A 26,960-nucleotide genomic window follows, 5' to 3' on the forward strand; every position below is an offset into this window, starting at 1 on the left:
CCCTGTTAGGTTTGCGGAGGGAAGAACGTGCAAGGCCTAGTTGGTAAAGAAAAAGAGATTTATGAAGGCATCAGAGGAGGATGGGCTGAGCTCAAGATGGTGCCGGCTCTGACTGTGAGGAGGTGCTGAGCTTATAAAGGCTCTGCGGGGGAATCTGGGGTGGGAGTTCATGGTGGAAACGTGTGACAGGAATGATGAAAGAGGAGGGGAAGGTCAAGGGAGGGGTAGGTGGTCGAGTCCCATGACAGAGGGCAGAGAATCCTTGTAGGTGGTTAATCTATGCTCCACATTCCAGGAAAGTGCTGGGTTGTACCCTTGTCGGCAGCAGGCCTCCAAGATCAACAGTCACATTTAGGGAGGGGGTGGGTCTGTATCCATCCTCCTGGGAACTTATCATAGCCCTTCCCTGCTTTATCGTTCTTCAAAGCACATACACAGCATGCTTGCTTCTAAAAAAGTCTGTCATTTGGTTGTCAGTCTCTTCCCACAAAAATATCAACTCCATGAGGACAGGGATATTTCTTGCCTGGGTGGCTAAATGCTGTGTGCCCACCATCTAGAGCAGGATCTAACATATAGCAGGTGCTCAATAAATATTAAGTGGTGATCACATGAATATTTCTTGCTGTAGTTAATGTATTATTTGAATATTTTATAAGAAGAAAATATTCGTTTATCCATTCAAGAAACATGGATGCAGAGCAAATTCACGCCTCAGTACTAGGCTAGGTAGTAGGTCAAAACTGTTAAGCAAAACTGAGCTGACTACCCTGCCTGGGCTCGTGGAGCTCAGTCTGGTGATGGGTGATCCATATAATGACAAAATGAGTGCTAAGTACTGAAAGGAAGGGACCCAGGCCTACAGGAGTATGTCACAAAGAAAGCTGGCCCTGCTTGGGTGAGGTTAAAGGCGGGTGGGTGGAGGGAAGGGACATGAGGACAAGAAAGCCACGGAGACCGGAAGTCTGGCTCCGTGTTATATAGTTTCTACAGGGTTTTACTCAGGCCTGCCTCTGCCCAGTATCAAAAGTGTAAGAAGTGTGCTGCATGCTACCTAATGATAATTCCCTGAGAAAGTAGCACCTGAGCCAGGGAAGAGCCACGCTTGTTACAAAGATGAAGGGATAAGGGTCAGGAAGCGAGGAGGCATGGAGCCGAGGCAGAGGGGACCATGTGGATGAAGGTTTTGGAGTAGGAGGGTCCAGAACACGGAGAGCAAGGGGAGGGGTGGGAGAAGGAGCTGGAGAAGGAAAGGGGGGCAGACCCTCCATAAGATTCCAACTTTATCCTGAAAGGAATCAAAAGCCACAGGAAGGGCCTTATTCTTGTTTTGTTTTGTTTCATTTGCACTCTGACAAGATCAAATGCATATTTTGAAAGTATTATTGAAACTGCCTTTGTAGAGATGCCTTTTCCTGAGGCACCTGGCCAGGTGCAGGAAGATGAGTCAGGAGGCTGTGAAGTCATCCAGGGGAGCAATGCCGGCAGCCTGCCCCAGAGGCAGGGCCTGGAGAGTGATGTCGACCAAGTGAAGAGATTGTATTCCCTGTGTGTTATGGGCTGCAGTATGTACTGTCAAAATTCACAGATGGAAACACTAACCCTGAGTACCTCCAAATGTGACTGGATTTGGAGACAGGTTCTTTTTGTTGTTGTTGTCTTTTTAGGTTCACACCTGAGGCATATGGAGGTTCCCAGGCTGGGGGTCAAATCGGAGCTATGGCTGCCGGCCTACACCACAGCCACAGCAATGTGGGATCCAAGTTGCATCTGCGACCTACACCACAGTTCAGGACAACGCCAGATCCTTAACCCACTGAGCGAGGCCAGGGATCGAACCTGAGTCCTCATGGGTGCCAGTCAGATTCGTTTCCACTGAGCCACAATGGGAACTCTGAGACAGGGTCTTTAAAGAGGTAATTAAGGTCAAATAATGCCACCCAGGTGAGCCCTAAACCAACATGACTGGTGTCCTTAGATGAGGAGGTTAGGACACGTGCACAGAGGGAGGATGGCATGAAGACAGTGGGAGAAGGTGGCCATCTACACACCAAGGAGAGAGGCCTCAAGGAATCAAATCTGCTGACACTCTGATCTTGGATTTCTAGCCTCCAGACCTGTGAAAGATAAATTTGTTGTCTAGGCAACTGGTCTGTGATATTTTCTATGTGCAAAAAAAAAAAAAAAATGAAGAATAAAAACTTTGAGCTGTGCAGCGCTGGGAATAATGTCTGGTCACTTATGATGGAACATGATAATGTGAGAAAAAAGAATGTATACATGTATGTGTATCTGGGTCACCATGCTGTACAGTAGAACATTGACAGAACACTGTAAACCAGCTATAATGGAAAAAAAATAAAAATCATATGTAAAAAAAAGAATAAAACCTTTGAAAAATAAAAACATATACTTGATTTATTCTAATTTAAACTGGAGTAATGTATGATGGTGAAGTTCAGGCAAAACAGCATTTCTTCACTATTCCCAGAGATGGCTTCTACAACACAATGGTATTGTCCCTGAAACAAGTAATAAGAAATACAATACAAAATGTTAGATGCTTTCCTTTTCTAAGTCTTTTATAAGAATTTTGTCCTACTAGGAGTAAGCCATTTAAACTGAATTGGCTATGGAGTTCCCACCGTGGTGCAGTGGGCTAAGAATCCGACTGCATGGGTTTGGGTCACTTCGGAGGTGCAGGTTCGACTCTCAGGCCAGTGCAGTGGGTTAAAGGATCCACCATTGCCGCAGCTATGGCATAAACTTGGATTCAGTCCCTAGCCCAGGAACCTCCATATGCTGGGGTGCTGCCATAAAAAAATTTTTAAATTAAAAAAAATTGAATTATCATTTTCTCAGTTTTCTAATGAGATGAAATGTTGTATGCTCTAAAATTCAGCGAGCATGAAACTTATTTAGGTCCCAATTATGAGAGGATGTTTTTTTCTTTTTTGGCCACACCTGCAGCATATGGGAGCTCCCAGGCCAGGGACTGAATCCCAGCCACAGCTGTGACCTACACCACAGCTTCAGCAGCACTAGGTCCTTAACCCACTGTGTCATAGCAGGAACACCCATGAGAGGATTTTTCAATTTTTTGAAACTAGCTTATGAGATTTTCTTTCTTTCTTTCTTTCTTTCCTTTCTTTCTTTCTTTCTTTCTTTCTTTCTTTCTTTCTTTCTTTCTTTCTTTCTTTCTTTCTTTCTTTCTTTATTTCTTTCTTCTTTCTTTCTTTCTGTGCTTTCTTTCTTCTTTTTTTCTTTCTTTCTTTATTTCTCTTTCTTTTCTTCTTTCTTTCTTTTCTTTCTTTCTTTCTTTCTTTTCTTTCTTTCTTTCTTTCTTTCTTTCTTTCTTTCTTTCTTTCTTTCTTTCTTTCTTTCTTTTATTTTAGGGCCACACCTGCAACATATGGAGGTTCCCAGGCTAGGAGTCGAACTGAAGCTACAGTTGCTGGCCTACACCACAGCCACAGTGACATGGGATCCAAGCTGCATCTGCAGTCTACACCACAGCTCGTGGCAATGCCGGATCCCCCACCCACTGAGCGAGGCCAGGGATAGAACCCGCATCCTCATGGATACTAGTCGGATTTGCTTCCCCTACACCACAGTGGGAACTCATAGATTTTTCAAATACTAGATATAATCTATGACAAAATAAAGAATATGCATTATTAATGTTTATTTTAAAATAGTCCCCAAAAGTGAAATGTGTAAAATTTCATTGCTAGATATCTAGAATTACACATATCTAAAATTATATCATTATCATTCATGGTGGCAGTTACTTAGTTAAACACAGTGTTATATAATGTCTTTCACCCAAAGATCATTCAACATTTAACCAACTGAGCATTTGCATTACTTTTTTTTTTGGCCATGCCCACCACATATGAAAGTTCCCACAAGAGAACTCCAATTTTGCATTAATGTATGTTGGAAGAAAAAAATAAAAAAGGGTTTTCTTGGAGTTCCCATTGTGGCTCAGCAGATTAAGAACCCAACTAGTATCCATGAGGATGGGGGTTTGATCCCTGACCTCGATCAGTGGGTTAAGGATCGGCGTTGCCATGAGCTGCGGTGTAGCTCAAAGATTGTGGCTTGGATCTAGCACTGCTGTGGCTGCGGTGTAGGTCACAGACACGGTTTGGATCCTATGTTGCTGTGGTTGTGGCTTAGGCTGACAGCTGTAGTTCGGATTTGACAGTAGCCTGGGAACTTGCATATGCTGCAGGTGTGGCCCTAAGAGGTAAAAAAAAAGGGGGCTTTCTTTTGTGCAAGTTTTCTATTTTTCCGTATTTTACAGAAAGGAAAAATAGCAAAATATCCAAAGCCAAAAGAATCGAAAAAAACTTAAATATCTTAATCTTGAATCAATATTTTTAGAAGTTGTGAATTGCTTGTTTCAAATTCTTAGCACATCTGTTACTGCCAAAGGTTAAGAAAGTACAAAATGAGGGAGTTCCCGTCGTGGCGCAGTGGTTAACGAATCCGACTAGGAACCATGAGGTTGCAGGTTCGGTCCCTGCCCTTGCTAAGTGGGTTAACAATCCGGCGTTGCCGTGAGCTGTGGTGTAGGTTGCAGACGCGGCTCGGATCCCGCGTTGCTGTGGCTCTGGCGTAGGCCGGTGGCTACAGCTCCGATTCAACCCCTAGCCTGGGAACCTTCATATGCCGCGGGAGCGGCCCAAGAAATAGCAACAACAACAACAACAACAAAAGACAAAAAAAAAAAAAAAAAGTGTATTCACAGTCTCTGCAACAAAAATACAAAGTACAAAAAAATTATTGGCCAACAGTTAGGGGAATTTTTTCTTTCTTTTTTCTTTTACTTTTGGTAGCATGGAATGAACCCTTTATAATTTTACTGCCAGCAGAAGCAATCCCAAGCAAAATTGAAGAGAAATAATGAATCTTATACCCTGGTCACCATTCTCCTGTGGCTTCTTCAGCCAGCCCTTCTCAGCACAAGGTTACATCTCATCCTTTCATGGATACAAACTTGCAAGGCCCCCTGAATTCAGTAATGAATGAATGATGAACAAGCTAGTGCAAAAGGTAGAGGAGAGATTGAGGAGGCAGCCAAGATAGCAAAACTCCTTCCAATCCCCCCACTGAGAGGCCTAGGGAGATAGTCACTGTTGAAAGGCACTGGCCGTGGGCCTGGCCCTGCCGAAGCGGTGGAGCACAGAGTCAAGTGCAGAACAAAACCACACTCCACTGATCCAGTCAGAAACAACAAAGGCATGAACTTATAGGGTCAGGGATACAAAGACATAAATGTTTTCCATCTCTAGTAAAAGCAATAGAGACCAAAATCATTTTTAAAGGTATATAAATAGTCAAATGCCAAACTAGAATGGTTATTGTTCTCCAGACTGGCTAAAGATGATCCTAGCAAATGAATAGACTGTGTCTGCATGCATACCTTCTTTTCTCACAAATATGCATTTCCTTATTTCCTGCTGGGTACATTCTTTTTTTCTTTTTCTTTTTTTTTTAATAATTTTTTTTTATTTTCCCACTGTACAGCAAGGGGGTCAGGTTATCCTTACATGTATGCATTACAAATTACATTTTTTCCCCCACCCTTTCTTCTGTTGCAACATGAGCATCTAGACAAAGTTCTCAATGCTATTCAGTAGGATCTCCTTGTAAATCTATTAAAAATATGGAACGCTTCACGAATTTGCTGTGTCATCCTTGCGCAGGGGCCATGCTAATCTTCTCTGTATCGTTCCAATTTTAGTATATGTGCTGCCGAAGCGAGTACCCTGCTGGGTACATTCTTATTAGGAGTGCCAATACACTGACATGATCATTCTTGACCTTAGTAAAGTGATCATATGCTCATGATCTCAGGATCTTTTGATAGGGACAGAGTAAAGGGCCAAAGTAGGTGATTAAAGAGTTAATCCCACTAGAGGACTGTAAGTAGAAAAGAAAATGGGAGACCCCTGTGAGCTGAGGCTCACTCAAGAGAGCAGACTTGCTTGGAGTTTCCATTGTGGCTCACCAGGCTACGAACCCAACTAGTGTATCCATGAGGATGTGGGTTTGACCCCTGGCCTTGCTCAGTGGGTCGGGGATCCAGCATCGCCATGAGCTGTGGTGTAGGGTCGCAGATGAGGTTCAGATTCTGAGTTGCTGTGGCTGTGGTGTAGGCAAGTAGCTGTAGCTCCGATTCAACTCTTAGCCTAGGGACTTCCATATGCCTCAGGTTTGGCCCTAAAAAGCAAAAAAAAAAAAGAGAAAGAAAGAAAGAAAGCAGGCTTGCTTAGCAACAAAACCAAGCAACAGAAGCGTAAGACATGTTCTGAGCCATAAAACAATGGTGGAATAAGACCCATATCATGCCTAGCGAGGTTAATAAGTTAATGATTCCCTAGGACATACCAAAGGCAAAAAATATAAGAAAAGGTGACATTATACTAAAATCTGAGATGATGTACCATATTTTAGCTATATGTTACCGCCCTTTTGCTCATTTCCATTGTGCAATGACGGTCCCAGGTTGACCATGTAGGGACAAGAAAACTCCCTGCCTGACATGAAGGAGGAGCTGATGAGGGATAAGGAAGAAGGGGGTCTTCTCCTCCTCCCCACTTTTCCTTTAATAAAAAAAACTGTAACCCACTAAGTTCTCGGGGCACAGCACTCCCCACCCACCTGCTTGTATTTCTCCCAAGCATCCTACCTAATGAACTCCTTCCTTACCTGTCACTCTGCCTCTTGTTGAATTCTTTCTGCACCAAGAAGAACCTACACTTTACTAAAACCTAAGATGTGTTCTGTCAGGTTCACTTTCATTCAAAGCTAATCCAATTCAAACTTAACAGTTCAACAAATATTTCCTGAAAGCTTACTAAATGTACCAGAGACTGGGGAGACAAGGTTTGGTAGAACATCCTTTCCCTGGGCATATAGACATGCAAAAAACAAAACAAAACAAAAATTCCAAATAAAATGTGCAATGAAAAGATACAGTAAAGATAAGGACAATGGAGTTCCCATTGTGGCGCAGCGGAAACGAATCCGACCAGGAACCATGAGGTTACAGGTTCGATCCCTGGCCTCGCTCAGTGGGTTAAGGATCCAGCGTTGCCATGAGCTGTGGTGTAGGTCGCAGGTGCAGCTCAGATCTGGTGTTGCCGTGGCTCTGGCATAGGCTGGCAGCTAGAGCTCCGATTCAACCCCTAGCCTGGGAACCTCCATATGCTGCAGGTGCGGCCCTAAAAAAAAAATAGAAAAGAGGGAAAGGAAGGCCCAGGATATACAGGAGTTTTTTGCAAAAAACACCAGGTAGTTGGAACATCCAAAGACGGCTGTTCATTAAAAAAAAAACAGACATCTCAAGGTAATGAAATTGGCACTTTTCTCTGTATAGGAAGATGCAAGAGTTTGGATTCAGTGAAATCATTTCTTTGATATACACCTTAATTATCCTGGGCCAGTATTCTGTTTTCTCCACCCTGAATCCTCTCAGGCAGGGAGGGGTAGGGACAGGGGATGCAGTGGCTGATGGCTTGATGGTCACAACATCCCTCTGTTTACTGGTATGGCAGGTGACCTACTTTGTCCACAAGGGCTATGTAAGTTAATTCATGTAAGTGCTCAGAACAACGCCTTGGAACAGAGCACTCGTTAGCCGTTATTAAAACACTATTTATTATAACATTAAATGTTATTCCTTTCCAGACCTCCCTCCATTGGCATCTTGTGAGTAATAAAGATAATGTGATTAATAGTGTCATTGGCATTAATGCCATTTTTATTTTGACCGTGGGAACTATCATAAAGGATGGGAAGGAGGGCAGGTGGCAAGGGCCGGAGACAGGGGTGGGGGGGACATTCTAGGCGGCTGGAAAAAGAGGAGCAAAGGCAGAAAGAACATCAATGTGCCTTCTGTGCATGCCTGCAAGGGACTCAATGTTCTTAGAGCAAAAGGAGCGCTAAGAAGTAAGTTTGGGAGTTCCTGTCGTGGCTCAGTGGTTAACGAATCCGACTGGGAACCATGAGGTTGCGGGTTCAATCCCTGGCCTTGATCAGTGGGCTAAGGATCCGGCGTTGCCATGAGCTGTGCTGTAGGTTGCAGATGTGGCTCGGATCTGTCTTGCTGTGGCTCTGGCTTAGGCTGGCGGCTACAGCTCTAATTGGACCCCTAGCCTGGGAACCTCCATATGCCATGGGAGCAGCCCAAGAAAAGGCAAAAAGACAAAAAAAAAGTAAGTTCAAAGAAGTAAATGTGAATTGGCTTAGGTTCCACATGTAAGAGGATGGAGGTGATAGGAAGATATCCAAGGATGTAAAATGGTTGGGTTTTGTTTAGAGAGATGAGTCACATGACTGTACTGTAGCTGGGTTTAAGGGGGGCACTGAAAGTCAAGGAGACCAGTTAGAGCCCGGGAGGCAGTGATAGAAGTGGAGAAAAGAGGAAGGAAAGGCTTCTCGGGATCTGCATCTCAGGGACCCTCCCCTGTCATGCTCTAGTCTCATTATCCTGCTGCTTTCCCTGAGAGCACTCATCATAAGCTGAATCTTATTTCATTTCACCTTCCTCTTATTTCAAGACTTAACTCTCTTATTTCCTCAACTCCTCTACAAGCTCCATGAGAATAGGGCCCTCGCTTTGGTTGCTTCTGAATTTCCAGCTCCTGGTACCACCTGGTGCCTGCACACCTTGGCTCTAAGAACTGTAATTTGTAAGGCCAAGCACAAAATGAAAATGGGGGACCACTGATTCAAAAAGTAGGGGAAATATCCAGTAGAGAACTAAGATATAAAGTTTTTTCCTTTCTCTCTCTCATAGTCTCTCCTCCCACCCCACCTCTCTCTCTGGACTTGCTATATTTTTAAAACGTTCTTTCTTTCAATTTTATTGAGATATAAATTGACATATAGGAGCTCCCATGGTGGCTCAGTGGAAACAAATCTGACTAGTACCCATGAGGACACGGGTTCAATCCCTGGCCTTGCTCAGTGAGTTAAGGATCCAGCGTTGCCGTGAGCTGTGGTGTAGGCCAGCAGCTAGAGCTCCAATTTGACCCCCTAGCCTGGGAACCTCCATATTCTGCTGGTGTAGCCCTAAAAAGACAAAAAAAAAAAAAAAGAACTTTTAGGATCTATTCTCTTAGCAACTTTCAAATATACCACACAGCAGCACTAACTACAGTCACTGCCATGCTTTTTATTTGATATTTAACATATTCAAAATAAAACATAAATTTTAATTATTAGCATGAATTTCACCATTCTTTTTTCCATGGTACAATGCCAGTTTTAAACAAAAATGTCAGGGCATTTAACTCTGAGGTAGAATCACTGAAGTTTCACAGTTTATATTTTGTGGCTCGTCCCCAGAAGGTACCTGAAGCTGGTTGGAGGAAACTGACACAGCCAGACTAGGAAGGAGGAAGAGTAGGTCCCCCCAAGTGTGGAACAACCTGAGGGAATGTTCCCTGCCATAGGGCACAAGGTGAGCCTGGAAGTTCACAGGTACCAAGGGGCTGCTCCACAATGGCAAGGGACACCTGTGCAAAGTTTGGGCCTGACAGGGTCCCCCTCTCACATGCTATCAGATGCCCCAGAGGGGGTCAGAGAAGTCAAATCTGGCATCTTTCTTTCCCACAGGACTGCAGACCCACGAGTGACCCTCAAAGGTTTTGCAACCTCCATGCAATACCTCCACAAGCTACCTGTTGTGTGGGAGGCCATCTTGCCCCCACCTAGTCACACACTGAACAGTACCATGCTGCTGCCAGCCCAGGTGGGCTGGTCACTGCATACCCCACCCCTGACACTGCAGGATGCCCAGGCCTGACCCTGACCCTCCCTGCTGCAGATGTCCACCAGGGACAGAGGGCAGCAGGTTTCACTGGATGGGACTAGAGGGGAGAATGCCCCCCAGGACCCAAGATGCCAGCAGGAGAGTGAGCAGTAGGAAGCTAAGAACCCGTCCAGGGGAGGCGGGCACATGTCCTACTATCCCATCACACTCTGTGTACAAAACACACACTCAAAGATAAAATAACTAAGAATCTCAAGGCTGTGATCCCAGAATATGCACCCCCAAATGTGAAGCCCTTCTGAGTATGGGGCCCTGCTTGTGAAGCCAAAGCTGTCAACTTTTAGGAGGGAGGGAGGGAGATGGATGGGACTTGGGTTTGAAGAAGAAATCAAGAGTAACACCTAGATTTCTATTTGGGGAAGCTGTCCCAATGTTTCCCAGGTCAGGTGAGAAGAAACAGCTCTCAGCTTTTCTGCGGGATAGCCCTCTTTTTCAACTGTTTTGACTCTCTTTTCTCTCTCTCTCTCTCTCTCTCTCTCTCTCTCTCTCTCTCTCTCTCTCTCTTTGGTCTTTTTAGGGCCTCCAGCCTATGCCACAGCCACAGCCACATGAGATCCAAGATGCGTCTGCAACCTACACCACAGCTCACAGCAACACCAGATCCTTAACCCACTGAGCAAGGCCAGGGATTGAACCCGTATCTTCATGGATACTAGTTGGGTTCGTTACCGCTGAGCCACAACAGGAACTCCCTGTTTTGACTTTCTTGGAAAGCTCATGTTTTGCTAATATCTCCCATTCTCCCCTTATAGGAAGTTCACCTGAAGCCTCTTGAAGAAGCCAAGAGAGACACAAGGCAGAGTCAGGAAAGGAAGACAGAACCTCTGCTTAAGCCCTTCTCTGCTCTTCCCAAAAGGTATCCATGCAGCTCCCAGTGGTCCAGTCCAGTTCTCCTGGCAACTACACAGGATGCAGAAACCAAGTCTCAGGGGGTGCTACCGGTTACATAATGTCCCAAAAAGATAGTCAGGTCCTAACCCCCAGTACCTGTGAACATGGCCTTATTTGGAAATGGGATCTTTGCAGATGAGGTGATTAAAGTGGGCCCTAATTGCATATAACTGTGTCCTTATAAAAGGGGAAGTGGGACATGAGAAGGCTCAGGAAGAAGTGGCCATCTATGCAACAGTCTCCTGGGGCCCCCAGAGGCTACAGGAGAGACCTGGAGCCTTCAGAGAGGGCACAGCTGGATCTTGGACTTCCAGCTTCCAGAACTGTTAGACAACAAATTTCTGTTGTTGTTTTTCTTTTGTTTGTTTGTTTTGCTTTTTGGGGCTATACTCATGGCATATGGCAGTTCCCAGGCTACGGGTTGCATCGGAGCTTTAGCTGCCAGCCTACACCACAGCCATAGCAAGTCAGATCCGAGCTGTGTCTGCAAACTACTCTGGCAGGTCACAGCAATGCCAGATCCTTAACCCAATGAGTGAGGCCAGGGATCGACCCTGCGTCCTCATGGATGCTAGTTGTGTTCTTAACCCACTGAGCCATGATGGTAATTCCAATTTCTGTTGTCCTAAGCCACCCAGTTGGTGGTACTTTGTCACAGCAACCCTAGAACAAACCTGAAAACAGAACTAACAGACTTAATAAGTTTAAAACATTTTGGAAATATCCATTTATTATTCATAAGTGTGTTTTTGAAAGAAAAGAAGGGGTGTGTGTATGTAAGAAGTAGTACAATTATGGGCAATTTTTTTAATTTTTAAAAAATTTTTAAACTTTTTTTTTTCATTTTGTCAATTTTTGTTGAATGGGTAATTTAAATTTTACCTTTACTTTTCCATATTTTCTAAATATCATCTCCTAAAAATGTATGACCTGTATAACAATAAACAGGAAAATTATTTTAAATGAGTATGTTCCTTACTCATTTGATTCCCAAATTTTCAGGGGTCCATCGACAGTTTCAAAGCTTCTTAAATCAGAATGTCCTGACCTCTGGGCCCTGATGGACATGTTTATTGGAATGTTCCAAAATTGCCCTGGGGAGTTCCCATCGTGGCTCAGTGGTAATGAACCCAACTAGTATCCATGAGGACTCAGGATTGATCCCTGACCTCGCTCAGTGGGTTAAGGATCCTGAGTTGCCATGAGCTGTGGTGTAGGTTGCAGACAAGGCTCAGATCCCATGTTGCTATGGCTCTGGCATAGGCCAGCAGCTAAAGCTCCAACTGGACCCCTAACCTGGAAACGTCCATATGCCACGATTCTGCCCCTAGAAAGACAAAAAATAAAATAAAAATCTACTTCTTTTGGCACACCTCATTTCAGATAACGGCACTTCCATCCATCCAGTCAACGGCCCCGGAGAAGTTCCTGATTTATCTAATATCTGCCTGACACATCGAATCAGTCAGCATGTCCAGCCAGTTCTGTCTCCCAAGACATTCGCTTCCATCTCCTCTTTACTCCCAGGGCCATCATCTTTGTTCAGCCCTCATGGCCTCTCACTCAGCCTCCTTTCTATCCAAGTTTCTTGCCTCAGCCAACCCCCACCTCCGTCCGTAGGGACACTAGTTATCTGCAGAAACGGACATCTCAGTGGGTCATCCCTACCCACGAATGACAAGATGCAGGCCAATGTTTTATGCATGACTTACATGTTGGCTCCTGCTCCCTTCTGTAGGCTCATCTCTAGCAATTCCTCACAAGCACATTCTGCTCCAGCAACAAAAAAAAAAAAAAAAAAACTGTTCTCCAAATAAACCATACTCTTTCATGGCTAGGTATGTTTGCCTATGCTGTTTATTCTCCAGCGAGGGTCCTTTTCCCCTTGTTCTCTTATGTTCTAAGATTCAAGACTCTAATAAAATGCTCTCTGAAGCCTTATCAGAGTTCTCCTGTCCCAGTAAGTTGATAACTATGCAATGAAAACTAAGAACATATAATCTATTTGCATTTGTGACATTTCACTGTAACATTTCTTCCCACGACTATCTCTCCCAGAACCTTCTGGAGAGGGAGACCCTATCATTCAGCTTGGGATCACCACAAGTTAAATCATGATTTGTTCAAATTAAGTTCCACAGATGTTTACGGAAGGAAGGGCGAGAAGGAGGGTGGGAAGAAACAGGCAGGCTGGTTTGAGTCTGATACAACTCGAGAAACTAAAACTTGGAAAATTCATATAAATCTCAACATAATACCACAGAAAGTAAGTGAAATAATTGTTAAAACAGTTGTATGAGAGAAATGGACACTTTTTAAACAAGAGCAATCTGCCAAGAGGATTTCTTTCAAAGAGAAAGAAAACAGGATACAGCGGAGGAGGAGTTCTTAGGAGACAGGTGACTACTCTGTAACCAGAGCTCCAAATAACCAAGGGCTCATTACTGAACCATGGCAGGTATTTGTTTCCTTGATTATAAAAAATGACAGCACTGTCAAGTCAGGAACAAAAGAAGGGGCCTAATAGCCACATGAATATTTAATGTCTATTCACCATAACTCACAAATTCTTATGCTAAGTACCAAGCTTTTTCACACACATTCTCTAATTTAATCCTGAAGACCATGTGAAGCAGGTTTCACTGTTCCCATTTCACAGAAGAGGAAAATGAGGTTGATGAAGGTTAAATAACACGCCAAAGTCACACCGCTGGTCAGTGGAAAAACTGGGACACGGATTCAGGTCTTATGACTCTGAGCGTAGACTCTAAGGCAATGCCAGCTCCATGACTAGTAGGGGATGGCAGGCAAGTTTGAGATGAAAGATGGTAGGCTGGGAGACACATCTTGAAGTTGCCTTTGCAGAGCAAGCACACTGATTTACTTTAGAAACTATTTTTTAATGACTGCTAGAAAATGTATAATCAAATTGATGCACCTGTCAAAGTATAAGCCTTTCTGTTATGAATTTTCATATTACTCTCATTCCATTAATTCTTGACCCTTATTTTCAAATTTTGTCTCATCTATTTCTGTTAAGTTGCTTAAATTAATTAATGCATATAAACTACCTGAAATCTTTTTTAAAACAAGAGAGGGCACTGATTAATGGTAAATAATTATATGGGAAAACATTCAACTTCAATAGTAATAAAAAATGTTAATCAAAAAACAATTAGGGAGGAGTTCCCATTGTGGTGCAGTGGAAACAAATCCGATTAGTATCCATGAGCATGTGGGTTTGATCCCCGATCCCTGGCCTCGCTCAATGGGTCAGGGATTCAGTGTTGCCATGAGCTGTAGTGTAGATCACAGACATGGCTCGGATCCCGTGTTGCTGTGGCTGTGGCGTAGGCTGGCAGCTGTAGCTCTGATTCAACCCCTTGCCTGGGAACTTCCATATGCTGTGGGTGTGGCCCTAAAATAAAAAAATAAATAAATAAATTAGGGGAATTCCCTTGTGGCATAGCAGTTAAGGATCCAATATTGTCACTGCAGTGGCCTAGGTTGCTGCAGTAGCATGGGTTCAATCTTTGGCCCAGGAGCTTCTATATGCCACGAAAGTGGCCGAAAAAAATTAGGCATAAGTTTTTTACCCAGTAAAGTCTTTTTGGGTTTTTTTTGGCCATGCTCCCTGCATGTGGAAGTCCTTGGGCCAGGGATGGAACCTGCACCACAGCAGTGACCTCAGCCACTGCAATGACAATGCTGGAGCCTTGACTTGCTGCCATATGAGGAAACTCCCTTACAAAGTCTTTTTTTAGTCCTTTTTTTTTAAATGAAAATGCCCAGTGTTAACAAGACAGAGATTAAACTACTATACATATGCACTGCTGGTGGTACAATGTATAAATTGATACAATCCTTTAGAAAAGCAATTTGGCTTTATGTAAACAAAACCACAAATATTCAAACCATTTAAGCTCAGAAATCTCCCTGGGAGTTATATGCACTCCTTCTTCCAAATATAGGACTCTTCAAATCTAAAATATGATAAAATGTGTATAATACTACTTACAATAGTAAATACATCAGAAGGAAACTGTCCAATAAGAGAATGAAACCAGAGCACCCCACTAGGGACGACATTTCATTATGGAACGTCTATACTCTGATTTTCAAATCACATGGATTATTGGTCAAGGAATTAAATTAATTAATTTTTAAAAAGAAAGTAATTCTATAGTATACTTACAACTATAGTCATTATATACTATGTAGACTACAGTATATGTATATGTAAGTATACTATATTATATACCATGAATAGTATAGTATACTTACAACTACTAAACAATATGTACAAGTTTTAAAATGAGACGAAAATACTCCAAAATATCCTTAGAAGTATGATTCTGTGACTTTTTCATTTTATATTTCCCAATTTTTGGTAATGTGACAATATGATACATAGAATTTTCTAACTATTTAAAATGTTAGCTTAAAATTATTAAGGAAAAATTCATAGGTTTGCAATAAATGACCTTTAAGTCCCTAAACTTTGAAATTTTATGAGGCTGTGAATAATTCCAGGGTGGAAAAAAAGGAGAGAAAAGAATTGAAGGAATCAATGTAGCTGCAAAGAAAATCTACTGAGTTTTTATGAAAAATAATAAATTCAATGTTTATAAAGAGGGAACCATAACCAAGGATAAACATATGCTATTAATCTGAACAAGGTAAAATGCTAATATCCCTTCAAACTTACCCAAATGTCATCTTACTAATAACCCAGTAACATAAGCAAAAAATGTTTAAGCTGCTAAAAGAAAAACTTTGGATGGGAATAAAGAATTATATCAGAAAAGGAACTTCACATTTTCAATGTATTTAATTTTCAGAGCATTCTCATAAGGTATTACACTTGATTCTGAGAGTAATTTGACTTGAAGGCTTACCTCCCTTCAGAGCTCCGCAAAAAGAATAATCACCACCATATTCTCGGCAAATAACTTCTTTGCGCACTGGTAAAGTCATGGACTTAATAGATATATGGAGGTTGAGGTATAATTTTTGTATGTCTCTTCCTTTAAAAGAAAAAAATTTTATTAGCTCTACAAACAAGATATTCTTTTGTAAATAACCAGTAACATTTAGTGTATACTTAAAATATGCCCTGTGCTTTTCCTACGTTATTTCATTTAATCATCACAACTACCTTTAATTGTGGATATTGTTATTCTTGTTTTGCAGATGAGAAAACTGAAGTTCTGAGAGGGCTTACTGGTTGATTGCAATCAAATAGCAGGTTCCGGAGTTCCCATTGTGGCTCAGTGGTTAACGATTCCGACGAGCAATCATGAGGGTTCGATCCCTGGCCTTGCTCAGTGGGTTAAGGATCCGGTGTTGCCTTCAGCTGTGGTGTAGGTTGCAGACGTGGCTTGGATCCTGCATTGCTGTAGCTCTGGCGAAGGCCTGTGGCTACAGCTCCAATTAGACCTCTAGCCTGGGAACCTCCATATGCTATAGGTGCGGCCCTAGAAAACACAAAAATAAAATAAAGTAAAGTAAAGTAAAATAAAAAAAATAAAATAAATAGCAGGTTCCACAGTGAGAATTATGGGTGCTACGCCTAAAATACAGGAACCTGTATTTTTGTGAAAACTATCAAGTGAAGATGTGAAGTGTAGTGTCAGTTCCACTAGGAAATTCAAAAGAAAGGGAAGGGAAAGGAAGTGATGATAACCAACTCATGCCCACTTTTTAGTAGTTTTGATGAAAGATGCCTTAGAGAATGACATTGAACCCTTCAACTAAAAATAAAGTAAATGAACTATTTATTATTTCCTCATGATCTCCCTATTATCAGTGAACATGGAAAATTCCAGGAAGAAATGCATTTTGCTCAACTCTTTTAAGTAATTCTGTTGGCCCAGCTGGAAAAGACACATGATCTTTTTTATAATGAAAACAATTATTGTAACTACTAATTTACAGAAACTGTTTTCCTAATATGATCACTAAGATTCTCTGTAGCCATAATAAAAAGAAAAAAAAAATGTTTTTCCATGTTTCCCTTGAACTTGGCTATACTTAACAAAACTGCTACTCCTTCCTCAAAATCCTGTCCTTCCTTTGGTATCAGTGTACCACTAAAGAAAGAAAGAAAGAAAAAGAAGAATCTGAAAGAGAATGGACATGTGTCCATGTATAACTGAATCACTTTGTGGTATAGCAGAAATTATCACAAACTTGTAAATCAATTATACTTTGATAAAATTTAAATTGAAAAATTATAAGCAGCAAAAAAAGATTGTGAAGTTACATAGCAGCAGAAAACGAATATGCATACATTTAGAACACCATCATTTATCATGGAGATTTCTGTAACCCTTTTAATTGATCTACAAAAACAAAACTTTGGACTTACGTGCAATGTAGTAAAGATGCAATTTCCCCTTGGTTCCCTTAATTGTTACACAGGGCTCGACCTTTACTGAAATAGGGAATTTCAGGTCATCTAAAGGGAATAAAGAAAATGTCAATAAAATTATTATAAATCATTTACAATAAGTAAGAGTATTCTTAACATTAGCCCTTCCCCAAAAAACCTACCTTTGGCACTAAAATTTTATAACGAGAAAAATTGAGGGTAGTTAAAAATACCTCCCTCCCAGAGATGCAAAATACAATAACTGAAATAAAAAATTCACTTGAAGCAGCTAACAGCAGAATACAGGAGGCAGAAGAACAAATAAGTGAGGTGGAGGACAGATTAGTGGAAATTATGGATGCAGAACAGAAAAGAGAAAGAAGATTGAAAACAAATGAAGAGAGTCTCAGAGAACTCTGGAACAACATGAAATGCAACAACATCTGTATTATAGGGGTGCTAGAAGGAGCAGAGAGAGAGAATGGGACAGAAAAAATATTCCAAGAGATAATAGCCGAAAACTTCCCTAACATGGGAAAGGAACCACTCACTCAAATCCAGCAAGCACAATGAATACTATACAAAATAAACCCAAGGAGGAATACACTGAGATACATATTAATCAAACTAATCAAAATTAAAGACAAAGAGAAAATCTTGAAAGCAGCTAGGGAAAAGAAACAAGTAACATACAAGGGAACCCCAATAAGGTTATTGGCAGATTTTTCAGTAGAAACTCTACAGGCGAGAAGGGAGTAGCATGATAAACTTAACGTGATGAAAGGAAAAAACCTCCAACCAAGATTACTCTACCCAGCAGGCTCTCATTCAGATTTGAAGGAGAAAGCAAAACCTTCACAAATAAGCAAAAGTTGAGAGAATTCAGCAACACTAAACCAGCCTTACAACAAATACTAAAGGAACTTCTCTAGGCAGAAAAGGAAACAAAAAATCCACAAATGACAAGGCTCACCAGTAAAGGTATATATACAGTAAAGATACGAAATCATCCATGCACAATTATACCATCAAAATCAGAAATCATGAGAAGAGTGGGTACAAATGGAGGACACTGGAGATGAACTTGCAATTGAGAACAACAGCTTAAAACAATCTCATATACATATAGACTCATATCGAAATTTCAGAATGACTGCAAACCAAAAATCTACAATTGGATACACAAACAAGGAATCTCTGAAGAAGAAATATACCTCATATTAAATAAGTGCATAATCCACCATGAAGGGGGTCATTTGACATCATTCTTGGAATGCTGAAGTCTTCTTAGAACTGATTCTGATTTCCTCTCCATCAAAGAATTTGTGATAATTATAATTAAATAATGCAACAGTATGATTAAATAATACAGTTCTACAATTGTATTATTAATAACCATTTCTCTCCATGGTACAATGTAAAGTCTATAATGTCTTGTTTATCACATCACCTAGAATGGTGTAATGCCTATATTGAAGAATCAATAAGATGTAACAAATTGTGAGGACATATTTATATAGTTACACTGTTTTTTAACAAATTTATGCATTTTATATTTTACTTATTTTCAGAGGGTGTATTATTTTTGTTATTCTTACCAGTTAAGTTATTCTTTTTATTATGCTATATAAAATATTTAATGGTATATAAGGCTTTCTTCTTTATAAATTTTAGTTGCATAATATACACAATTTTAATATAATGCTAATTTTTAAAGAAAAATTGAAATGTAATAGATAATACTAAATAGTAAGGATGAAAGCCATACAAAATGGGATTAAGTATAGAATAAATTTCCTATTTGTCTCAGCATATTTTCTATTCCACTTCTCCAGAGGGAGCCACTTAATCTGTTTCTTAAGATCCATGATATAATAATCTATGTGAATGTAATTGTGTTTAAATATATGTATTTTATTTTGTAAAAAAAGTAAAAATTGAAAAAAAATATCTCCCTCCCAGGAGTTCCCTGTTGGTCTAGTGGTTAAGGACTCAGCATTTTCACTGCTGTGGCTTGGATCACTGCTGTGGTGAAGGTTCGATCCCTCACCTGGGAACTTCCGCATGCAGTGGGGTGTGGCCAAGAAAGAAAATCCCCCTCCCCAGAGGAGTGAAATCAGCCAAGTGGCAGAATAGGAGGCCCAATGGAATCCAACCAAAAGTTTCCTGCATCCAAGAGAATGTAAAACCTGACTCACTGAGTCAGTAAGGAGATTCAGAACACCCTCTCACTAGAGACACTGCTCCTGGCTTGGCTTAATTTGGAAGAGAGACCCTACACCTCAACTTCATTTAAAAGGGAAGAGATTGATCCAGGCATGCAAAGCCTCAAATTTTCCAACGGGATCTCCAAAGGATTAAAGAAATGGTCTAAACAGTCCTATAATTAGTAAGGGGATAGAATCAGTAATCAAAATTTTCCCAAAGAAGGGAGTTATGGCTCAGAAGTAACAAATCTGACTAGTATCTATGAGAAAGTAGGTTCAATCCCTGGCCTCACTCGGTGGGTTAAGGATCCGGCATTGCTGTGAACTGCGGTGTTGGTAGCAGACACAGCTTAGATCTGGCCTTGCCGTGGCTGTGGTGTAGGCCAGCAGTTACATCTCCAATTAGACCCCTAGCCTGGGAATTTCCATATGCCATGGGTGTAGCCCTAAAAAGACAAAAAAACAACAAAAAAAAAACAATTCCCGAAGAAAAGTCCAGGACCACATAGCTTCACAGATGAATTCTACCAAAGACTTAAATAAGAATTAACACAAATCCTTCTCAAACCCTTCCAAAAAAATGAAGAGGAGAACACACTTCCAAACATCTTATTAGGCTAGTATTACCCTGATACTAAAGCCAGACAAAGACACTACAAGAAAAGAAAACTATAGGCCAACATCCCTGATGAATTTAGATGCAAAAATCCTCATAAAATATTAGGAAACTGAATTTTTTTTTCTTTTTACAACCTCACCTGTGGCATATAGAAGTTCCTGGGCTAGGGGTCCAATTGGAGCTGCAGCTGCCGGCCTACACCACAACCACGGCAATGCCAGAACTGAGCCACATGTGGCACCCACATCACAGACTGCAGCAATGTCAGATGCTTAATTTACTGAGTGAGACCAGGGATCAAAACCCACATCCTCATGGAGACTCTGTTGGGTTCCTAACCTGCTGAGCCACAGTGGGAACTCTCTCAGAATCCTTCTTCGTTTTTGTTTTTTTGTCTTTTTGAGGCGGGGTCCACACCTGAGGCACGTGGAGGTTCCCAGGCTAGGGGTCTGATCGGAGCTATAGCCACTGGCCTATGCCAGAGCCACAGCAACAAGGGATCCAAGCCGCGTCTGCGACCTACACGAGAGCTCACGGCAACGCCAGATCCTTAACCCACTGAGCAAGGCCAGGGACCGAACCCGCAACCTCATGGTTCCTAGTCAGGTTCGTTAACCACTGAACCATGATAGGAACTCCTCTCAGAATCCTTCTTAACCCAGCATTGCAGATAACCGCAGTTGGCACTGGAAATGAAACCAGTGCTACTCTAAGTGCTGGCCTTTAGTGCTCTTGGTGGTTAACAGAGGAAGCCCTGGCTGGAGTTGAACCACCTCAGCTCTTTGTTTTGTCTCTTCGACAGAATTTCCATTTCGTAAATAGGCAGTTCCATCTGACAAGAATGCCCTTGTCCTCCTCAGTCTAGAAACTCCTTTTCTGCCTTCAAACTGTACCGAGAGATCAACAATTCTGTTAAATCTTCTTTGATTCTTCCATGCCTCCCCACCCCCACAACCATAAATTCACCATCATTCATAGTTCTTTTTTTTTTTTGTCTTTTTGCTATTTCTTTGGGCCGCTCCCACAGCATATGGAGGTTCCCAGGCTAGGGGTCGAATGGGAGCTGTAGCCACCGGCCTACGCCAGAGCCACAGCAACGCGGGATCCAAGCTGCGTCTGCAACCTGCACCACAGCTCATGGCAACGCCGGATCGTTAACCCACTGAGCAAGGCCAGGGACTGAACCCGCAACCTCATGGCTCCTAGTTGGATTTGTTAACCACTGAGCCACGACGGGAACTCCCATTCATAGTTCTTGATCACCCTTCAGTGTTCATTCAAAATGTGCACTGTGATGCTTTGCTTACATGTCAGGCTTCACACAAACAGCACAAGCCTTGAGGGCAGGAAGCAGGTCTCATTCATTTTTCACGTCTCTGGCACACAGTACACTGTAGATAACAAATGTGTGTTTATTCACTCCTACTTAGCACCAAATATGTGCCAAATGTTGCTCTAGGCACTAGAGAAACACTGAACAGGGCAGTCAAGGGCCCTGCTCTTGGTAAATGTACACCCAGGTAAAGAAATCAAACCAGGTCATGAGAGACGAGGGAGTGTACAGTGGGGATGGAGGAGTGGGGTGTGGCAGTGGGTAGACATAGCTTGACTGGGAGTTCCTGTCGTGGTTCAGTGGTTAACGAACCCGATTAACATCCATGAGGGCGTGGGTTCGATCCCTGGCCTCACTCAGTGGGTTAAGGATCTGGCGTTGCCTAGAGCTGTGATGTAGGTCGCAGATGTGGCTTGGATCCTGCGTTGCTGTGGCTGGGGTGTAGGCCAGCAGCTATAGCTCCAATCAGACCCCTGGCCTGGGAACCTCCATATGCCATGGGAGCGGCCCTAGAAAAGGAAAAAAGACAAAAAAAAAGATTTCTCAGGAATATCTGTTGTGGCTCAGCGATAACAAACCCAACTAGTATCTATGAGGATGCAGGTTAGATTCTTGGCCTCGCTCAGTAGGTTAAGGATCCAGCGTTGCCCGTGAGCTTCAGCATAGGTTGCAGACGTGCCTTGGATTTGGCGTTGACTGCAGCTGCGGTGTAGCCTGGCAGCTGCAGCTCTGATTCGACCCCTAGCCTGAGAATTTGCATATGTTGTCGGTTCGGCCCTAAAAAGCAAACAAAACAAAACAAATTTCTCTGGTCTCTATGGCGAGAACAGATTGTATGGGGGCAAGAAGTGAAGTGGAACAAGGACAATTTAAGAGTATGCTGCAGAGGCCAGAGACCAGATGAGGGTGACATGAGCAGTAAGCAGAGGACAGTGAGAAGTAGTTGGCTTTAGAATATATTCTGGGAATAATGAAAGCAGAATCATCCATAAGGTGATTGTGGGCGATCAGAGAAAGAGATAATTAAGGATACCCCTAGTTTTGGGGCTAAGGAATTAGATGAATGATAAGATGGAGAAGATTTAGGAAGAAATAGATTTGGAAAGGAGTCCAAGGCAAGAGCTCTGGCTTCAAATGGCCATTAGACTTCCCAGTGGCCATGCTGAGTTTGTAGAATAAACAACTGAATCCTGGTGTTATATCATTGTCCTTCCTACTACACATGCATGAGACAAAAGCCAGATGTTCCTTGAGGATTCCACTCTATCTCATGTAATGATTGCATTCTCAGTATTTCTCAGCATAACTAAACCTAAAGCCCATGAAAGACTTATTAAACTGAATTAAATTCAACTGACTTGACTAGGTTCCGGAGGGCAGGTAGGTCTTTGAATGGACGGCAAAAGGTTTGCATAAAACAGGAAGATGGACAAGAATATTTCAGAGAAGAGTAAGACTCTAAAGGCTGGTAAAGAGGCTGGTCTACTTGGCGCTGGGGGGACACTCCAGATGCCAAGACAAACACACTTAGCCAGGAAGACCACGCTGCAACCACCCATCCAATCAATCAACAAGTGCTGTCGACTCATTTTCAGAACACTTCCAGAGTCTGACCCCTCTCACCACCTCACTGCCACCCACCCCGGTCCAGGTCACCATTCTCTCGATCACCTGGATTGTTACAACAGCCTCCCAAAATGTTGCCCACTTCCACCTTTGCCACCGCCTTACAGATTATCATCAACAAGGGAGCCAGACAGAGCTTTTTTTTTTTCTTTTTGTTCTTTTAGGGCCACACCCACGGCACCTCCATATGCAAAAAGCTGCACCTGCGACCTACACCACAGCTCACAGCAACGCCGGATCCTTAACCCACTGAGCGAGGCCAGGGATCAAACCCGCAACTTCATGGTTCCTAATCAGATTCATTTCCACTGCACCATGACAGGAACTCCTTTTTTTTTTTTTTTTAAATAATGATTTTTATTTTTTCCATTATAGCTGGTTTACAGTGTTCTGTCAATGTTCTACTGTGTGGCAAGGTGACCCAGTTACACATATGTGTGCACATTCTTTTTTCTCACATTATCACACTCCATCATAAGTGACTAGACATAGTTCCCAGTGCTACACAGCAGGACGAGCTTTGCTCACAGTAAAAGATAGGTCCTCCTGAACCCCATCCCCTCCCCACTTCCTTCTATGATGTCGTCTTCTACCACGTCCCCTGCACTCACTCCATGGCAGCCATATTGGCCTCCTTGCCATCTCTCCATCACCAGCCATGTTCCCACCTCAAGGCCATCGTATTTGCTCTTTCCTCCACCTCTTCCCTTGGCTGTCGGCGAGGCTCACTCCCTCAACTCTTCTGGTCCTTGCTAAATGTCACCTTCTCAGAGAGGGCTTCCTTAGCCATCCTAGCTTTTTTTTTTAGGGCCACAGATGCAGCATATGGAAGTTCCCAGGAAACCAAACCAGCTGACCCTTGATCTTGGACCTCCAGCCTCCAGAACGATGAGAAATAAATTCCTATTGTTTAAGTCGCCTAGTCTGTAGTGTTTTGTTATGGCAGCCCTAGCACATGACTGTACTGTATGTGCCCGGTAGCCTGTCCAAATGGAAATCATCCTCACAGAAAGGACTGGAGCACCAACATCCTGACAGTAATATGGAGAGGAGTCAATGCTTCCCCACATGGTGTGTTTCCATCTCAGCCAGGATGGATTTTATTTTACTTTATTTTGTTGTTTAGGGACACATCCACGACATAGATGACCAGGCTAGGGGTCAAATTGGAGCTGCACCTGCCAGTCACAGCTAGAGCCACAGCAATGCCAGATCCAAGCCATGACTTTGAACTACACCACAGCTCACGGCCGCTGGATCCTTAACCCACTGAGCAAGGCCAGGGATCAAACCACATCCTCATGGATACTAGCTGGGTTCATAACTGCTGAGCCACAAAGAAAACCCCCAGGATGGATTCTTGAAGGCAGGGAAGAGATGCCTTGGTGGGGGGTGGGGGTGGGGGGGTGGATGGCAGCAAACAGAGTCTCACTGTAGCCCTGCACCCTACTTGCTCCCCATGGTCCCTACATCCATGGAGCAGCTGGAAAGGACCACAGAATTTCTCAGCATTTCAGAGAAACAAGTAAGATCCCTCCTCAATGATCATATCAAAAGACAAATTGGATTACTGTTACTAGAAGATTAAAAGCTAAATAATAATAGGGAGTGTTATATAAGTTAAAGCCAGAGGAGACACAGCACAGGGAAGGTGTGTGGGGAAAAAGACCAAGGGCAGGAGAGAAGAGGGCCAAGGGCACCAGAGCCTGGAAACGGGGAAAGGAACCTGACATTGGGGATGGAGAATCCTCAGGGGTAAGCTGAGAGGGAATTCAGCACAACCACATACAGGAAAAAGCCACCAGCACGAGTCTGGCCATACACCTAAGTCTTGTTTCACATCTGGCAGTTACCCTACTTTCCCAGAAGTAACTTCATATTAACATTTGTCACGGTTTGCAGGACTGTAAACACACACTCAAAAAATAAAATGAAATAAAACAGGAGCTCCCTTCATGGCTCAGGGGAAACAAATTTGACTCGCATCCATGAGGACCCAGGTTCGATCCCTGGCCTCGAAGAGTGGGTTAAGTGCCATGAGCTGTGGTAGGTTGCAGATGCAGCTGTGCGTAGGACAGTGGCAACAGCTCTAATTCGACCCCTAGCCCGGGAACCTCCATATGTCACGGGTGCGGACCTAAAAAGACAAAAATAAATAAGTAAATAAATAAATAAATCTGAAAATTGGGAGATGAAATGGGTTTCTTTATTACAGAACTTCTCAGAACACAAAGTACATTTGTAAATCTCCCCCAGACGATTAGACCATAAATCCTTGTTCCCCAGAGAGTCTCAAAGAACTAGTATTTTCCAAAGGATTCCATTAAACCTTCTTGATATCACTAGTGGATAAAAAAGACCAACCAATCCATGGAGAGCACCAAACCAAACAGGCAACCCCCAAGCAGATATTTGTAGAGAAAGAGGGCAACACAAAACAAGACAAAATAATAGTGATCCAACCAGTTAATAGCATTAGAATGTGGCTGATTTTTCTTTGTCTTTTTTTTTTTTTTGGCTGCATGCAAGGCATGTGGAAGTTCCCAGGCCAGGGATCAAACTCATGTCACAGCAGTCACTCAAGCCACTGCAGTGACAAACCAGGATCCTAAACTCATTGCACCAAAGGGAAGTCTTGATTTTTTTTTTGTCTTTTTGCCATTTCTTGGGCCGCTCCTGCGGCATATGGAGATTCCCAGGCTAGGGGTCCAATCGGAGCTGTAGCCGCCAGCCTAAGCCAGAGCCACAGCAGCGCAGTATCCGAGCCGCATCTGCGAACTACACCACAGCTCACGGCAACACCGGATCGTTAACCCACTGAGCAAGGGCAGGGATTGAACCCGCAACCTCATGGTTCCTAGTCGGATTCGTCAATCACTGCGCCACAATGGGAACTCCGATTTTTTTTTTTTTTAAATAATCAGTATTAGTATTTCTCTGTGGCTCTGTGCCACAAAGAGAGAAAAATCTGCTTCAAAACAATCCACGTAAAAAAGGTTCAGAAATCACTTTCAGGAGTTCCTGTCTTGGCTCAGCAGAAATGAATCTGACTAGTATCCACTAGGACACAGGTTTGATCCCTGGCCTCGCTCAGTGGTTAAGGATCTAAATGACAGAATCAGGCTTACATCTAATCAGGGAGGCAATTCCAAGAGTCTTCAAAAACCACAGGCTGAAACACTTACAGAGCCCCTGTTACATGCCCAACATTGTGCTGGGAAAAAAAAACAAAAAACAAACAAACAAAAAAACACAGCCCGGAGCAATAATCAATTCTGGGAAGCAGCTAGGACCCTTCTACCTTCTCAAGAAGAACCAGTCAGCCTTACAGCTGAGGCAAAATGAGTCCGAAGCAGGCAGTTCTACCAAAACTGCAAAGAATTTGAAACAGACGCACTTGGAGGTCAAGTACAACGAAGTTCAGACTCGTGAGGTCTGTAAAGGATCAAGAAAATCCACCCAGGGCAGTAACTAGACATCGTTTTTGCTGCCAGCAGCTGGAACAGGCAGTCATTTCCTGTGTCCCGCCCGGCAACAGCAGAAGGTTTTTGTGAAAACGTACCCTGAAAACAGTTCTTCGTCCCTGCTTTGCCCTTTTACTTACCACAGTAGTTGTACCAAAGACTTGCATCAGAGGAATTGCAGATCCACATTTTCTCCCTAGGTTCAGTAAATATGGAAGAAAACAAGGTGGAAAACAGCATAAATGGAAACATGCTTCGATATCTCCAAAATGTTAAAAATGTAAGGAGAATCAGTAACTAATCATCAGACTCTTCCCTTTTAATAAGCAGAAAAGATTTAACTTAGTCATCAGTCACATGATTTCTGAGTCGCTACCCGACTGTTCCTCTTTTGAGTGTGTGTGCATGTGTGTGTTGAATATTTGAGCACTTCCTGCAAGAGGAGAGGAAAATGATTTGTAATGTACTCTTCAAACACGTGATACAAAGGCGAGCACAGCGCTTTAAAAACAAAACCAGGTACTTCCCAGTCACTACTAACAAAACCAGTTTGTGGGTCTTTTTTAGAAGCTTAAAAAACCAGCATGCCCTGCAGCA

At 42.6% G+C, this 26,960-nt stretch overlaps 1 protein-coding gene and 1 non-coding gene across 3 annotated transcripts; both read right to left on the reverse strand.

Moving 5' to 3' along the window:
• Positions 1-2,391: 2,391 nt before the first annotated feature.
• LY96 (lymphocyte antigen 96) lies at positions 2,392-26,790 on the reverse strand. Of its 2 annotated transcripts, XM_047783729.1 has the most exons (6): positions 26,504-26,790; positions 17,112-17,201; positions 15,640-15,768; positions 4,728-4,759; positions 4,587-4,610; positions 2,392-2,522 (listed from the first exon to the last, which is right to left on the reverse strand). In XM_047783729.1, exons 1-6 carry the CDS (start codon positions 26,613-26,615, stop codon positions 2,424-2,426), a joined length of 486 nt encoding a protein of 161 aa, XP_047639685.1. In that variant the 5' UTR covers positions 26,616-26,790; the 3' UTR covers positions 2,392-2,423. The 2 variants fall into 2 exon arrangements, with proteins under 2 accessions (XP_047639685.1, XP_047639684.1); XM_047783728.1 differs by lacking the exons at positions 4,587-4,610; positions 4,728-4,759 and having other exon boundaries at positions 26,504-26,788.
• LOC125130187 (U6 spliceosomal RNA) lies at positions 5,669-5,776 on the reverse strand. The gene has a single exon (XR_007135683.1). It is a non-coding gene; the product is annotated as a U6 spliceosomal RNA (small nuclear RNA).
• Positions 26,791-26,960: the final 170 nt, after the last annotated feature.

This window comes from Phacochoerus africanus, chromosome 6 (assembly GCF_016906955.1).
Source record: "Phacochoerus africanus isolate WHEZ1 chromosome 6, ROS_Pafr_v1, whole genome shotgun sequence".
NCBI lineage: Eukaryota > Metazoa > Chordata > Mammalia > Artiodactyla > Suidae > Phacochoerus > Phacochoerus africanus.